The sequence below is a fragment of the Prosopis cineraria genome, unplaced genomic scaffold (assembly GCF_029017545.1).
Source record: "Prosopis cineraria cultivar Desert tree isolate PC_DT_omini unplaced genomic scaffold, ASM2901754v1 PC14, whole genome shotgun sequence".
Classification (NCBI taxonomy): domain Eukaryota; kingdom Viridiplantae; phylum Streptophyta; class Magnoliopsida; order Fabales; family Fabaceae; genus Prosopis; species Prosopis cineraria.
This window is the reverse complement of record NW_026555345.1, coordinates 24,181,054-24,196,298: the sequence shown is the minus strand read 5'-3', so window position 1 is coordinate 24,196,298 and position 15,245 is coordinate 24,181,054. Positions and strand designations below refer to the sequence as shown.

Genomic DNA, 15,245 nt, shown 5'->3' with positions numbered 1-15,245 from the left:
TTAGCACAATTCTTGCTTGAAGAGATAAGGTCAAAATAAAATATAGTTCGGATATTGTTTTATATTTTGTTTTGGTATAGTTTTACACTTTTGACAAATTATATCGTAAAGTTAGGAAATTAGTTGAAATATTTCATAATTGAATTGTTTTTGGCGCTGCTAGATAGAGCCGTCAATTACGGTCGAGTTCATAGGGCCGGCCCTTTTAGGCCCGAAAAAATTGAGAGCCAGGCTTTTATTTTACCTTTAAAAAAGTAAATCAGGCCTAGCCCTTTTAGGCTGGAAAATAAAAGGGCCGGCCCTTTTAGGCCCTTTTATTATTTTTTAAAAATTATAATATAAAAAAATAAAAGATTAAATACATAACTCAAAGAAATGTACATATTAAATGCATTCATCTATACTTCATTTATTTATTAAGATTTAACTAATAATATTAGCTAAATTTAATTTTTATTGATATTTACTTTGATGTTGCTATTTAATATTAGACCTAAATGCTTTAGTTTTCTTTATTGTTGTGGTATAAATTGATTTAAATTTATTTTCTTAAATTTAATTTTATGAATAATAACTTTTTTTATGATTATAAATATATTTTTTATAATTTTTAATTAAAAAAAATTTTAAAAAAATAGGGCTGAGGCCCTGAGGGCCGGCCCTTTAGCCCTGAGGGCTAGGGTCGGGCCTTATAAAATGAAACTCCAACATATAATAGAGCTTATTAGGGCTAGCCTGTTTAGGCTATGGCCCTTCAAGGGCTGACCCTTTAATGTCGAGTTGATCTTAATTGACAATTCTATTGTTGGAATGTGGTTTTGAATATGTTTCTGGTGCTTTTCAATTACAGTATATTTGGGACAGTTTTGAATATATAGTAAAAATAGTTTAAAAAAAAAGGGGGACACAAGTTGCTTCCACAATAAAATAGCGTAGAATAGAATAACTACGTCATTGCATTACAACCGATGTAGAATGACTACCCTTCTACGTTGTTGGTATCTAAGACTGACATGGAAACCCTTTTCTGCATTAGTTACGTAACCGATGTTAATAACCATAAATTCTATGTCCCTTAGATGTACTAACCTTTGGTAACCGGTATAAGAGGCTATAATTTATCAACGTAATAAACTTTCTTCTGGCAGTGCAAAATTGTCAATACTCACATTAGACCCCAGTTCTTTCCCAAGTAACAATGTCTAATCAAGAAGTGTGGTGCAAGGATAACAAGCACAAATCAAGAAATGTCTAATCTCTAATATGGATTGATAAAAAAAGAAAAAAAAAAGAGCCTAAGAAATATTTCAAAAATACCAGACATTTAATTCAACTGGTAAAAGAATTATACCAGATTAATTAAAGATTTTGAATTTGAGTTTGAGATTTGATAATGTAACTGCACTGGTGGTAAAACTTTCATTTAAAAAGGCCTTGTAAATTAGTTTGGGTATCGTCGAAATTTATTCAACTTAACACGGGCAATTGGTAAGCTCAACTTGAGGGAATCTAGAAACCTAGTTGCTTTAAAAACAAAAAAACAAAAGAAGGAAACTTCAAAGGGCAAAACCACGTGCTCCCATGGACTCCGATTTCAAACTTATGTTCCGAAAAGTTTATCAGCGGTTGGTGATGATGGGATGGACGCACAGAATTTCTCGATTTTAATGATGGCGACTCTTGAAGACATTAGACAATGTCACAATACATATTGGTTGCCACTGCTCCAAAATCTTTAAGAGGTGGAGACAATTTATTACACGCAAATATTTTAAGGAATATTAGGGCCAATATTATTGAATATTAATATACATATTTATATATATAATAAATTCATACATATAAAATTAAAAAAATTAATTTATTTGGGCACTTGCCCTCACTCCCTACATTACGTCACTATGGTACTACATTAATAATTAATAAATTAATCAGATATCGTGTTAAATAAGATAAGTCATTTTCTGAGTGCACTGAATAAGTGAATATCAATCACCGAGAAGATATATTCCAATGCTTCCTTGGTTCGATAACTTTGTTGCTTGAACAATAATATTATAGAGCGCGTTCTTTTCCAATCTGTTGTGCAGGAAGTTGCACAACGATTATTTATTTTTACTTTTGTTTAAAAAGATTTGCTTAGTCCTTCTGAGAAATTCTTTATAACATCAATTAAACTTTATTGAATGAGAGTGTGTATATTTCTCCTGAATATAAGGTTTAGTGTGTGCAAAACATTATGCTGAGAAAACTATCTTTAATTAGATTCCACAACAAGTTAAGTTTCACTTGATAATATTGAATGTTAGATAAATATATAGGAAATTAATTTTATACTTGTGTTGTAGCAAGATATATCTTTATCCTTTTTATCATTACTGGAGAGAATAACAATTAAATCTTAAAAGATTAAATTTATGGCAGTTATGTTTTTAACAAATTTTATATAAAAAAAATGAACTGTAAATATTGATTTTGATAGTCAGTGATAAGTCCGACGGGGGTGGATACTTGTTCCCACTCACTTTTACAAAAATTACATGCAAGATATGTAAAATTTACTTTTTCTTTTTTTAATCCACTGGTTTTAATATTTTGATCTCATTAAGTTTCAATTCTAATGATTTATTCTTTTGTCCCCACTAATTTGAGATTTTGAATCCGCCACGATAATTACAAAAAGTAATTTTAATTACAATATGAGAATTGAAATTTCTGAATTTATAATTATATGAATAGATCATTTTAACTCATTTTTTGGAAACTTTTTAAAAGCTTAAGTGTTGTTAATTTAATCTTTCGTGATATAATTCTCATTTGCTGTCATCTTGCAGTGGTGGTATTTCAAAGGATTTAAGATGGACCAAAGCTCCAAAAAAGGAAACGACTCGATCTTAGATGAGTGGCCCGTTTGGTGGACTTGATGTCAGGACTCTTACGAATTCAAGTTATTTTGTTGTATTTACAAATTACTCTTTTTCTTTTTTCCTGGAACAGATCGCATTATTTATCTTCATGCGACACGGTCCACGCATTGGGCCTATCTGTCTTTCTCTGGCCCACTCAGAGGGCTTGGCCCATTTAGTAACCCAGCGTTTCGAGAGTTATCGCTTATGATGACTTGGGAGTCCATGGCAATTGTGTAATTTACATTTTTCTTAAATTTGATTTAGTTATAACTTATATAAGATTAAGAACTGCTTTTGTGTGCAATTTTTTTTCCTCGTACATTACATTTCCCAAAACACTACCAGTGAAGTGAACTGTTCCTATGACAAAGAATCTTGGAAACATTCTTATCCCTTTCAATGTAAATGTATTTATCCAAATTGAAATTGTTTATCGAGTAGAATTCTAAAACCAACCTCAACCTCTAATAAATAAAATACCAATTCATATGTAAATTTTTTTTTTTAATTTTTCAACTTTTAACTTACCTATAACTTAATTTTTCAACTATAATTTATTGTGATTTAATTCTTTAATTTTTGACTCACTTATCAATCTTTCAACTTTTGATTCTTTTATGAATTAGTCCTTCAACTTTTATTTATTTTCTTTTTATATTAATTTAAATCTCACATAAAAAAACAAGATGAGGATATTGTAGAGCAAGATATGAACATTTTTTTATCTTTCTTATTTGATAAGGATAACTTTTTAAAAAATTTTAAAAATAAGGATCAAATTATAAATGAGTGAAAAATTGAAGAATAAAGTCGTAATGAACTGTAATTGAGAAATTGAGTTGCAGTGAGTTATAATTTAAAAATTAAATTATAAATGAGTTAAAAGTTAAAAAATTATAATAAAATATGTATTAAAAAATTATCTTAAATTAAACTACAAAAAACTTATCCTGAATTAAATTAGGCCTTTGTAAATTGTAGTAGACCACTGTTCCCGCCCCCAGTTTCCTTTCAGGTCGTTGGAACCTCAAACCCGTCGTTTGCCAAGGATAGGGTGGCTGAATTACTGTTAAAATGTCGTTTAGTTTGAGGGACCGCTTAAACGAACCGCTAATCGTCTTCCGTATTTGGTTTTCCGGTGAGGGAGAGCTCAAAACGAAAATGGAGTCCAGAAAAAGCTGCTGGATATTGCTACCCACTCTACTTCATCCTATGTCGCCTTTAAAATTCGATCAAAGATCGAGTTCTTGATTCTCTTTCCGTAGAAAATAGGCTCTTTAGCTTTGAAGTTCCCAAATTAGTCCCTTTATTTTCATGTCGTTCGGCCCTTCCTTCATCCTCCGCCACCGCGCCGTGGCCGCCGCCGCCGCCACCCCAATCCCAGTCTTCGGAAACCTTCTCCGCCGCTTCTCGATTGCTGCCAGACAGCGAAACCCTAACAATGTCTCCAAGAAACTGCAGGAAAGACAAGTACCTAATAAGAATCTTCTCAAAGCGAAGCACACTTTCAAGGATTACTCCTCTCTTGCTCCTGTTCTCTCCCGAGATGACAATCCCCCTCTCTCGGAATCCCAGGCCATCGGTCTCGTTGCCGCTTCTCATGCCAATTTCATGCGCGTCATTGTCCCTTCTCTCCCCTCATCGGAAGGTTCCGAAGGTTCCGATGAGCGTGTTGAACAATCTTCTCCATCCTCTCGAATCGAGTTGCTATGTTTCGTGAGGGATTTGTTGAAGAAGATAAAGAGGAGGGTGATGGTCGGTGATAAGGTGTTGGTAGGTTCTATTGATTGGGTGGACCGAAGGGGCATGATTGAGAATGTGTTCGAGAGAAATTCCGAGATTCTTGACCCTCCGGTGGCCAATGTGGACCATTTGCTTGTGTTTTTTTCACTCGAACAACCTAAGCTCGAGCCGTTTGCACTGACTCGCTTTCTGGTGGAGGCTGAGTCGACGGGGTTACCAATCACGCTCGCACTGAATAAGACCGAGCTTGTGGATAAAGAGGTTGATCTCCCATTTGTTGGATATTATCCTTGACTTAGTCTTCGTGATTAGTCTTTCTAGAAAATTCGAATCTCTGGTTTTCTTACCATTTGGACACCCTGTGTTTGATCGTTTGAATCAGAATTCTTTAGCGATGAAGGCTGACGTAAAATATTTTTTCCTGCACTGTCTAATGTTTTTACTTTTTTATGGCCAGTGGTCATAAGTCTGAGGTAGGCTAGGTGACACGTATTCTTTTAACATTTCATTTATAGCTGATCCGCTCATCTTTGTTAAAAAAGAATCATGGAAGTTTGTTCCTACCGCTTAATTACTAAATGGTAGTGCATTGAAAGTAAGTTTCTGGAAGTGTTATGGAATTAGTGCCTTACGGATCCTTTATCTGTTGGTTTGTTCAAATTGCAGTCCAACTATGATCCACTTCTGTTAAGTAGTTGCTTTGACTCTTGGCTTAAGCTTTTCAAATTTTTCGATAATATTTTTTTTTTTAATAAAAATATGTAGACTATAAGTTCATGGAAGTCTAGGCTACGAAGCTGGGGTTACGAACCAGTTTTTTGCAGTGTTGAAACCAGACATGGAATTGATCTACTTGCATTCAAGTTAAGGGATCTAACAACCGTAATTGTGGGTCCAAGTGGAGTTGGGAAGTCTAGTTTGATCAATGCTCTTAGAAGCAACAACAGCTCTGTTTCTATTGGTACAGACGAGGATAATTGGTTTGAACCGGTATGTTTTGTCTCTTTAGTCCTTGTTTTTGCTGGTATTTTTCTACCATGTTTATTGGAGTTTGTTACCACTTGTGTGCGTGTTGTTTTCAGATTTTAGGCAGCAAGTTGTTTGAAAATCAGCGTGTTGGGGAGGTTTCAACAAGAAGTGGCCGAGGAAGGCATACAACTCGTAATGTTTCTCTGCTTCCATTATCTGGAGGGGGTCTTATAGCTGATACTCCTGGATTTAACCAGCCTAGCTTATTGAAAGTGACAAAGCAATCACTTGCCCAAACTTTTCCAGAGGTCTGTGTTGTTCTTATTTAATATTTGACGCACTTCAGTGTTGACTGAGTTTCCCTGTCTAAAGTGACAGTATCTTATTTCTTCTGTTTCAGATTCGGAAAATGCTTAGTGCCAATGAGCCTGCAAAATGTTCATTCAACAATTGCTTGCATCTTGGTGAACCTGGATGCATTGTGAAAGGGGATTGGGAAAGATATCAATACTATTTTCAACTTGTTGATGAAATTAGAGTCAGAGAAGAGTTCCAGCTAAGGACATTTGGAACTAAAAGAGAAGGAGACGTAAGGTATGGTAAAACCCCAGGATTTATATTTTTTTTCTTGGGTTTTTGGGGAATGGCCTTATTCCAAAATTCTTTTTAGAAGTATCACCGCTGGAATACATACCAACTCAAAATTTCTTACTGAAATCATTGACTATATGCATGTTACAATTACACAACCAACTGGATATTATAATTTGGTATTAGTTTTCTTTCCCAGGTGATACATAAATTATCTTCTACTTAACCCATGATTTCTTTTGCAGATACAAGGTGGGAGATATGGGTGTCCAGAAAGCAGAACCACGGCTGGAACCTAAGAAGCATAGGAGGCAATCTCGGAAGAAGATTAACCAATCACTTTTAGACGAGCTGGAAGAAGAGCTAGATGACGACGACAATTTGCTCGATGAAGAGAATGATCCTGTTTTGAGGGCTCTGAAGAATGAAAACTTGTAGAGCATGAAACACAACCGCAATGGGCATTGTAAATATTTCTTTTTGCTAGACCAAGTTGTAAGAATGATGTTAACAAAATCATTTGTGGACTCCTCTTCACCATGCCACCTCTCATATGCTTCATGTTTCGCGTAAGTACTGTGTTATCCCTGATTCTAAGTGCAACATCTTTTTCTAGGGGTTCAACAAGGATACTGTGCTGCACCCACCTCCTGAGTCCTGAGCTCGAAAGTTCTGCGTTCCACAGGCCATTTAACCTTGTTTACCAAGTCTTGTAAATTGCGTGTCATGCAATGTATATAGTTAAAATTCTTTGAAAGTATCATTGAGTTGCTAAATAAAAACGTAATGTAGATCTTTATAAAAGGTATAAAACAAATATTGTTCTGCCGCCAAGGAATTTGAGATTCAAGATGGTCATCACGCTATTCCAGCCCCCCTCAAAAAAATCCCCTTACAGAGTGCTTCCCCAGCAGTTGGTTAGAAAAGTAGTTAACTTGGCTGCACAAGATTGCTTATAAAGTATACACAGACATAGCCAGTCACTCGGCTAGCAAAAGTCTAACTGATAAAAAACTGATTCACAACACAAATCACAACTGTGGCTAAAGGAACGGCGGATCTTCTATAAATAGAGAATGAGAGATGAGGTTCCCACGCCACCGTGCCACACAGGTTCTGCTTTATTAGTCCCCTCCTTATTTCGTCTCTGTTCCTTGAGAGTTTAGCGGAGGAGAGGATCCACACTTGTTCTTGGTGAGGGAAGCCATCAAATTCTTATACTAATACCATAAAAAATGAGAAAAATCAATATGACAAATAAAATTTATGAAAAGCCTCATTATTCACAATCTGTAAATAGTGTGTCTAGTCTTTCATATATCGTGCAGTTCAAAGAAATTAGAATAAAAACCCAAGGGAGAGACAGAAACAAAAGAACATATAAGAAAAAGGCTACCAAAAACATCAAATATCTAAGCGAAGAAAGATCTGGCTTTCGTACACTGCATCACCATCCAATGGAGGGGAGAACCACACTGCCATTTGGTCTGTTTGGCTGGAGGGGAATGAAAGAGAGAGAGATTCCAATGAGGTTGATTTTAAGAAAATGGAGCAGTCGGGTTAAAAGATTTTAATTAATTTTTCTTACTCTTTTAATTTATATCTTTTTATTAAAATTTCATAACCCTACTTGTCCATTTTTTAGAAATTAAATTATTTAAATCTCCCCTCTTCTCTGCTCTAACCAACCTGTGGGTGTGAGCTTCCTCGAATTTACATTCACAGCCTGGTGAGAGGGAAGAAAATAACACAGAAATCCCAAATACTGTTAAAGCACCGGATTAAGCTCAATGGAACACCACTACACTAGCGCCAACATAAGTGTCAGTGGAATTACTTCTTTGAATCTACATTCACAGATTGGTGGGGCTTGGGATGCTTTTCAACCTCACTTGGATCCAACCTTCCAAGAAGATGGCGATTGAAAAAAGGGCCAGCAGAATTATCACCATATTAAAATGAAAGCTGAACAATTTCGAAGGGTTGATAATATATCTCTCCCAGTACAAACAAAAAATTTCTTATGTCCTTCGAAGTATCATCTGCTATTTAAAAATGCAAATCACAGTCACACAGATATAAGAATATAGCTCTAACACTCGTACTGTTATACAGCCACTGATCAATCATGAAACCCTAACACTGAATACTGCTTATAAAGCCACCGAAGATCAGCTCTCGTCCTCCCATTCCCAAGACACACAGGAACAGCAAAGTCGGTAGAATAGGATCAAATCCAAGTTTAGATGGCAATTCACTAGCAGAAACAAAGCACAACGTTAAAAACTGGGATTGTAGAGCTTTACCCCGAGGGGAGCCCTTCCAGAAATTCTCGAAGGCCTGGGGTTGACCCAGGCCTAAGAGGGGGTTTGGAAATAGTTTTCAACCAGCAATAGACGCGCCTCGGTTAGAACCTCACTAGCTGCGTCATTGCCCCAAGCGCAAAGATGCCTTCACTTGACTCCTTCGGTTTCTTTATATAGCCATACCTGACCATTCTCAAGTTTGGTTCCTCGATGTGGGACTTCAACCAAAGGCTACGGCTTACACTAATAAATAACTCTTGTACTTCCGCATGGCTAGTTTTGTTACTTGCCGTCATCGTCATGGTTCAGATATAGATTGAGGAGAATGTTTTTTGCCTGGTGAATTCGATTTAGTGTAAATTATCTTGAAAATGTAATTTCAGTCGACGTAATGTAATTTTATGCTAAAAAAATAATTAAATATTTAATGTTTCGGGTGATAAAATGCTATACCTGGACCAAGCCGGACACCAGATGAGATCGCCTAAGTTCTGACTTTGAAAATGAAAACCTAATTCAACTTTTGATTTTCTTTTCTTTCTTTTTTTGTAAGAAAACGAATATAAAAGCAATTGTTTGCATCAACTTTTATCAATCAAATGATGCGTTTTTCCCTTTGGCTAGGCAGAATGAATTTTATCAGAATGGGATTGAAAACAGGAATGCGAATGAACTTTAAAAACATATTTGGTATACTAACGAGAATGCTAGTATAGTTTTTACTTGAAATATGTAATTGTAACATCAAAATTCCATATTAACCTTACCTCTGTTGAGATAAAAAAAAGTTTTGTTCAAATTGAAACCCAGTGACCACTGTGCACACCCATCGTGAACCACCACGTCGCCGTCGATGGAGGGAGCAGATGATCATAAACCAACGAAAAGCGGAGCTGGTGATGGATGGAGTCTTCTCAAATGGGAAGACATGTGTCCACTTTATATATATATATATATATATATAAGGCAAATTATATTAAAAAAGAAAATACAGATAATAAATTAAAAATTAAAAACCTGGTTTTGGGACTAGGCATTACTAGTCGGGGGAGGGAATTCGAAGCTAAACAACAAACAGAAGGAAAAAAGGAAGAAGGTTTCGGGTCCTCGCTGATGAGTAAATGCAGGCTCCATGCAAGGTCTAATTGGGAGAAGAATTTTGATTTACAGTTAATATGAAGAGGTAAAGATGAAAACTCATTTTCAGTTGAGAAGGATTTTGATCCAATTAAACGAGGCAATTATTTACAAAGAAAATATTTAGCTGTTGCCTTTCGCATTGTAGAACTCGAGCATCAATCCTTGGAGACGTGAATTTCTGTGAAAATCAGAGACAACTACCAATTCGAGGCCAGGACACGCTCTCACACGTGGAGAAGCATAGCAAACGTGAGGCAAGATGTTAATTGTGGCATCAATTGGAACATTGGTAAAGGGCACGATTTTCATTTCTGGAAAGATAACTGGGTTGGTGAACTTGGACCACCCAAGAATCAAGCTTTTCATGAAATCTCATGCTGATCTTGCACGCCCTGTCAGTTATTATGTTGATGAAGATAGGAACTGGAAACCACAATTACTTGCACATTCCCTTCCCATAAAAGAACAGATTTGCGCCATTATAACATCAAAATTCCATATTACGCTTACCCTTGCAAACGAACAGATTGTGCAAACTGAACGTTTTTGCGACTTTAGATAGCATGAGAACAAGTGTGCTTGAAGTTTGGACTTCGGTAAGGCTACAGCTAACGTACCGGACAATTTGCTGCTTCTGCGCGTCTTCCTACTTTTTCAACATGATTCGGAGTACCGTCACCTTATAGAATCATGTTTTTCATTTATGTTTTTAATTTAAATTTAAATAGAAGTAAACCTGCAAAATTATTTCATTTTCAGACCATTTTAATGATTAATGATTCAATCATTTCTGAGATAGTTAAAAATACTCTATTTACAACCAGAAGCTTTACTACTTAAATGGATCTAACCATAGCTCAAATTTCAGTTGAAACCGCCGCCAACCATATAGATGATAAAGTTATGAGAAACGAAATCAAAGTTACTGAATTATAGTACAAGACAAAACAAACTTGCTCAAGACTAGGAACAACTCATACCAATGTGACAAATAAAGAGCAACGATATTCTCGAGAAACTCTAAATATTGGGTCTTCAATCAGATGCTACAATGGCAATTTAAAATGAAGCACCACTTCGAAGGGCTTAGGACTTCTTGCTTGTGGCCAACTGGGTCTCCGGCTACAAGACCAACAATGCATATACATTAGACAAGTGATGTGAAGGGGAGAACAAAATACCAGCCAGATTAACAATCAATACCTCCTTCTTCACAGGTTCTTCCTTCTCAGATAAGATAAGCTCAATATGGCAGGGAGATGACATGTATGCTGCAAAAAAGGTGTCTCACATCAATAAAAGCACAGTAATGTTGACACTAAAATCTGAAGATTTCAAACATACGGTTGATCCTTCCGTGAGCTCGGTAGGTGCGGCGTCTTTGCTTCTGTGCTTGATTAACCTGGATATGAGAAATGTAGAGGGCATCGACATCCAAACCTTTCACCTGGAAGGAAGTAAGCAGTTAAAATGTGAACATTTGGCACCAATTAGAAGCAACCAGAAATAATAACACGACGTACTTCAGCATTACTCTCAGCATTCTTAAGCAAGTCTAGGATAAATTTTGCTGATTTGACAGGCCAGCGTCCTTGCCCATTAGAATGTCTATTCTTAGCCTGCGCTGTCCTACCAACTCCACCACAGAACCTTCGGAATGGAATGGCTTGTTTGTGTGCAAGAACATCCTCCAAGTACCTCTTAGCCTTTGCCAAGGGCAACTTCCTGATGGCAAAGGCAGTCTCTCGAGTATTCTGCAGAGATATTAAAAAACAAATAAACCATAAGAAAATTAAAAAGTTACAGTAAGCAAATAGAAAAGGAACAGAGTTTTACATGCTCATTTTTTATTGGCATAGAAGATACATGGCAGCATGCCCTAGTTAAATATCATTGATGGATAAATGCAACTAACATATATGTTCCATCATTTACTGAACCTTCAGTCATCAGTCACATCAAAATACAGAGGTTCACCCAATAACAATGGTAATGATGTCCCTGAAGTTTACGAGAGACCTGCTCATAATATAGGACAGATCCCTGCTTTTTTCATCAGGTTTCCTATTTCCTGGCTTCAGAAAAGTACCCCCTAAGCAAGGAAACGTTGAAAAAGGTCTATCATGGCACCTTTATCAACTGTGCATGCACACTAAAGTCAAAAATGATTCATAGACGTGTGCAAATAAAGATGTTCCATCATTTACTGAACCTTCAGCCACAAACAGGACACAGGTTCACCCAATAACAATGGTGACGATGTCCCTGAAATCTACGAGAGACCTGCTCATAAATGAAAACAGACCCCTGCTTTTTTATCAGGTTTTCCTACTTCCTTAGTAATATAGGCTTCTAGCAAATTGACTAAAGCTCAGTTGTTTCATTGAATCGCACTTAAATGTTTAACTGCTTGGTTAAAAATTACTCAGTAATTCAGACAACATAATACACACTGTAATATTCATTCAGAGAAAATTTGATTATGGAAAAAGCTGTATGCTGAATAACGCAACATTGAAAAATGCCTATTCTGACACCTCTATTAACCATGTGTATGCACAATAAAGTTTAAAATGATTTACAGATGTGTGCAAGTAAAGATGTTCCATCATTTACTGAACCTTCAGCCACAAATAGGACACAGGTTCACCCAATAACAATGGTGACGATGTCCCTGAAATCTACGAGAGACCTGCTCATAAAGGAAGACAGACCCCTTCTTTTTCTATCAGGTTTTCCTATTTCCTTAGTAATATAGGCTTCTAGCAATTGAATAAAGCTCAATTATTTCATTGAATTTCACTTATAAGTATACTGTTCGGTAAAAAATTACTCATTAATTCAGACAACATAATACACACTGTAACATTCACTTAGAGAAAATTTTTGTGAATAAAAAACTGCTGTATGCATGTAGAACAACACCTAGTGGGATAAGGCTTCTTGGTGCTGTTGTTGTATGCATGTAGAACACAAAGTTGAAAATGGTATATTTCAGCACCTCTATTAACTATGTGCATGCACCCTAAAGTTAAAAATGATTCATAGATCCGCGCAAGTAAACATGTTCCATCATTTACTGAGCCTTCTGCCACAAACAGGACACAGGTTCACCCAATAACAATGGTGATGATGTCCCTGAAATCTACGAGAGACCTGTTCATAAAGGAAATCAGACCCCTGCTTTTTTTTATCAGGTTTTCCTATTTCCTTAGCAATAGACTTCTGGCCGTTAGCCAAAGGCTCAATGGTTTCTTTGAATTATGCTTCAAGCACTCTAAATGATTGGTAAGAAAACACCGAGTAATTAATGTAACTTGATACACATTGTAACATTCATTCACAGAAGGACCAACTAAAGATCGGTACCTTGAAATGGACTCTAAGGTCGGAGCCTCTAGCCTTGCAGGCTGCAAAACGAAGCAAAATTGCATATCAGATGAAAATGATTCAAGCAAAAATCTACGTTTCAAACTCATAAAATTCCAAAACCATCAAAAATAGAGCTCTGCCAATAAAAGAAAATGATAACTAGCGACGGAACTAGAGTAGAAAATCCATCTTCATATAGCTCTACCAAGATTTCCCAATAGTAGAAAAATAAAACATCATCACATGTTGTCAACCTCTAAAAGTTTAACGGTACTTACACTTGGTAGAATTGTCGGGCTCCCTGGAGTACTTCACCTAAAAAGAAATATATCAAAAAAGAAAAAGAAATATCAATAACCCAGAAAAAGTGAATGAACAGATACTGAACAAGATAAAAGGAAGGCATCTTCACCATGGCGTCTGATATGGGAGCTTCTCTCGCCTCGCCGATGGCTTTCGCTTTTGTAGAAGAAAGTTGCACCGTGATTTGTTCTTCTTATATGGTAAGGACTATAGGAAACCCTAGTTCACATCAAGCCACTACATAAACGTTGCAAGATGAAGGCCCTCTTCTTCACCCAGCCCATTATTTGAAGCCCAAAGTCATATAATATTCTTTGGACACTTTTTCTCACCTAAATGGAGAACAGAAACGTTTTTGCTCGACCAGCCCCATAACATGAAGCCCCAACTCATGAAAAATTCTTTGGATGGTATTTTAAATTTCTATGCCATACGCGCTATGGATCTGGGGTAGACTTTTAATCTTCAAATTATGGACCCATGTAAGTTGAGTCTTATGGCTTAAGCCTGTAAATCTGATTATCTTAAAACTGATTATTTTCTAAAATTTAGCTTTAATTCAATGGACTTGGGTCGAGACTATATGCCCTTTTTATTATTTTGATTTTAATTTTTTTAATTCAATTTTACATTATAATATTTTACATTCTTTTTTATTATTTTAATTTTAATTTTTTTATTTAATTTTTACATTATAATATTTGTATTCTTTTTCTAAAATTTAAATTACAATATTCAAAAATTTAAAATAAATAAGATAAATTTTAATTTTAAAGTATCAATATATATTATAAAATTTAAATTTAATTTAAAAATTAAAAATATTTTATTTTTAAAAGGTAAAATAAAAATTAGCCGCTCTAGCTCGAGCTTATTTTTATGGAGTCTATATAAGTTGGGCTTAGAACCAATTACACTAAAATTTTTTAATTTTTCAAGTCTAAACCTTGAAAAATAAGTTTAAACTAGTGACATATATTTCTAGAGTCTCTCGTCTATAAAGTATGCATCACTTTGAAATTTTGGTTTTGTTTTAAAAAATATGTAATTTCAATTAAATATTATTTATTTTTAGATTATCTTACCCTTCATTAATTCAAATAATAATTGGTGGACAAAGTAATGGCAAGAAAATAAAACAAAATAAATAAGGATTTTTTTGTAAGTATCCAAATTACTAAAAGAAATAAAACATAGTTAATATTGATTTAATGTTTCATTTACTTCGACATCAGGATGTAACATGTGCTTTAAATTACTTATTTTTCACGTGGTTTAAAAAAATTATGAAATGATTACACCTCATGACCCATCTCTTCTTAAAGACTCTCAAATGCAGAAATTAAAGCCTAAACCTTCATATGATTGGACCAACATGATAACTCTGGTTGGATATTATACTCTTTTCATCCAACTTGAAGCGGGACACTAGTGATCAATTTAGCTATTATATGTTTGTTTGTGGAAGTTTTTCCATGTATTTTTATAGACTGGATTTGTGTAATGTTGCTTGTGAATCTCTAGAAAAAGTTTTTTTTTTTTGTTTTTTTTGGAGATTCTGTATTGCTAGTATTATTCAATCCTTTGAAGTGTCTATTTATGAATCATTTTTGAAATTGAAAGGAACTATTATATTTATCTGTATAAAAAATTTATTGATTTTTCTTTATATCCAAAGAAGTTTTCAATTACCCTTTATATTCAACAACATTGTGATTACAATAATACTCTTATTTAGATTTTAGATTCGTGGTACTGATAATTATTGTAACTATTTTATAATGTTTGTTTATAAATTACTCGTCAATTAAATATAATGTAAGTATACTGATAATTGCATATTATATAATTAAATAGGTATAAATTTTAATTTAAATTTGATTATATTTATTAATATTTCATATCTATTTAT

At 34.9% G+C, this 15,245-nt stretch overlaps 2 protein-coding genes and 5 non-coding genes across 7 annotated transcripts; 1 reads left to right on the top strand and 6 right to left on the bottom strand.

Moving 5' to 3' along the window:
- Positions 1-3,969: 3,969 nt before the first annotated feature.
- LOC129292778 (small ribosomal subunit biogenesis GTPase RsgA 1, mitochondrial) lies at positions 3,970-6,752 on the top strand. The gene is made up of 5 exons (XM_054930423.1): positions 3,970-4,913; positions 5,418-5,642; positions 5,735-5,929; positions 6,022-6,215; positions 6,458-6,752. Exons 1-5 carry the CDS (start codon positions 4,224-4,226, stop codon positions 6,648-6,650), a joined length of 1,497 nt encoding a protein of 498 aa, XP_054786398.1. The 5' UTR covers positions 3,970-4,223; the 3' UTR covers positions 6,651-6,752.
- A 1,758-nt stretch (positions 6,753-8,510) lies between these two features.
- On the bottom strand, positions 8,511-8,661 carry LOC129294038 (U4 spliceosomal RNA). The gene has a single exon (XR_008589280.1). It is a non-coding gene; the product is annotated as a U4 spliceosomal RNA (small nuclear RNA).
- Positions 8,662-10,486: 1,825 nt separating this feature from the next.
- Positions 10,487-13,539, bottom strand: LOC129292779 (60S ribosomal protein L17-2). The gene is made up of 7 exons (XM_054930424.1): positions 13,443-13,539; positions 13,309-13,345; positions 13,028-13,068; positions 11,182-11,412; positions 11,003-11,105; positions 10,862-10,929; positions 10,487-10,780 (listed from the first exon to the last, which is right to left on the bottom strand). The coding sequence occupies exons 1-7, from the start codon at positions 13,443-13,445 to the stop codon at positions 10,745-10,747; spliced, it is 519 nt and encodes a 172-aa protein (XP_054786399.1). The 5' UTR covers positions 13,446-13,539; the 3' UTR covers positions 10,487-10,744.
- LOC129294037 (small nucleolar RNA snoR74) lies at positions 11,576-11,711 on the bottom strand. Its single transcript, XR_008589279.1, has one exon. It is a non-coding gene; the product is annotated as a small nucleolar RNA snoR74 (small nucleolar RNA).
- On the bottom strand, positions 11,848-11,975 carry LOC129294039 (small nucleolar RNA snoR74). Its single transcript, XR_008589281.1, has one exon. It is a non-coding gene; the product is annotated as a small nucleolar RNA snoR74 (small nucleolar RNA).
- Positions 12,257-12,384, bottom strand: LOC129294041 (small nucleolar RNA snoR74). Its single transcript, XR_008589283.1, has one exon. It is a non-coding gene; the product is annotated as a small nucleolar RNA snoR74 (small nucleolar RNA).
- LOC129294040 (small nucleolar RNA snoR74) lies at positions 12,721-12,848 on the bottom strand. The gene has a single exon (XR_008589282.1). It is a non-coding gene; the product is annotated as a small nucleolar RNA snoR74 (small nucleolar RNA).
- Positions 13,540-15,245: the final 1,706 nt, after the last annotated feature.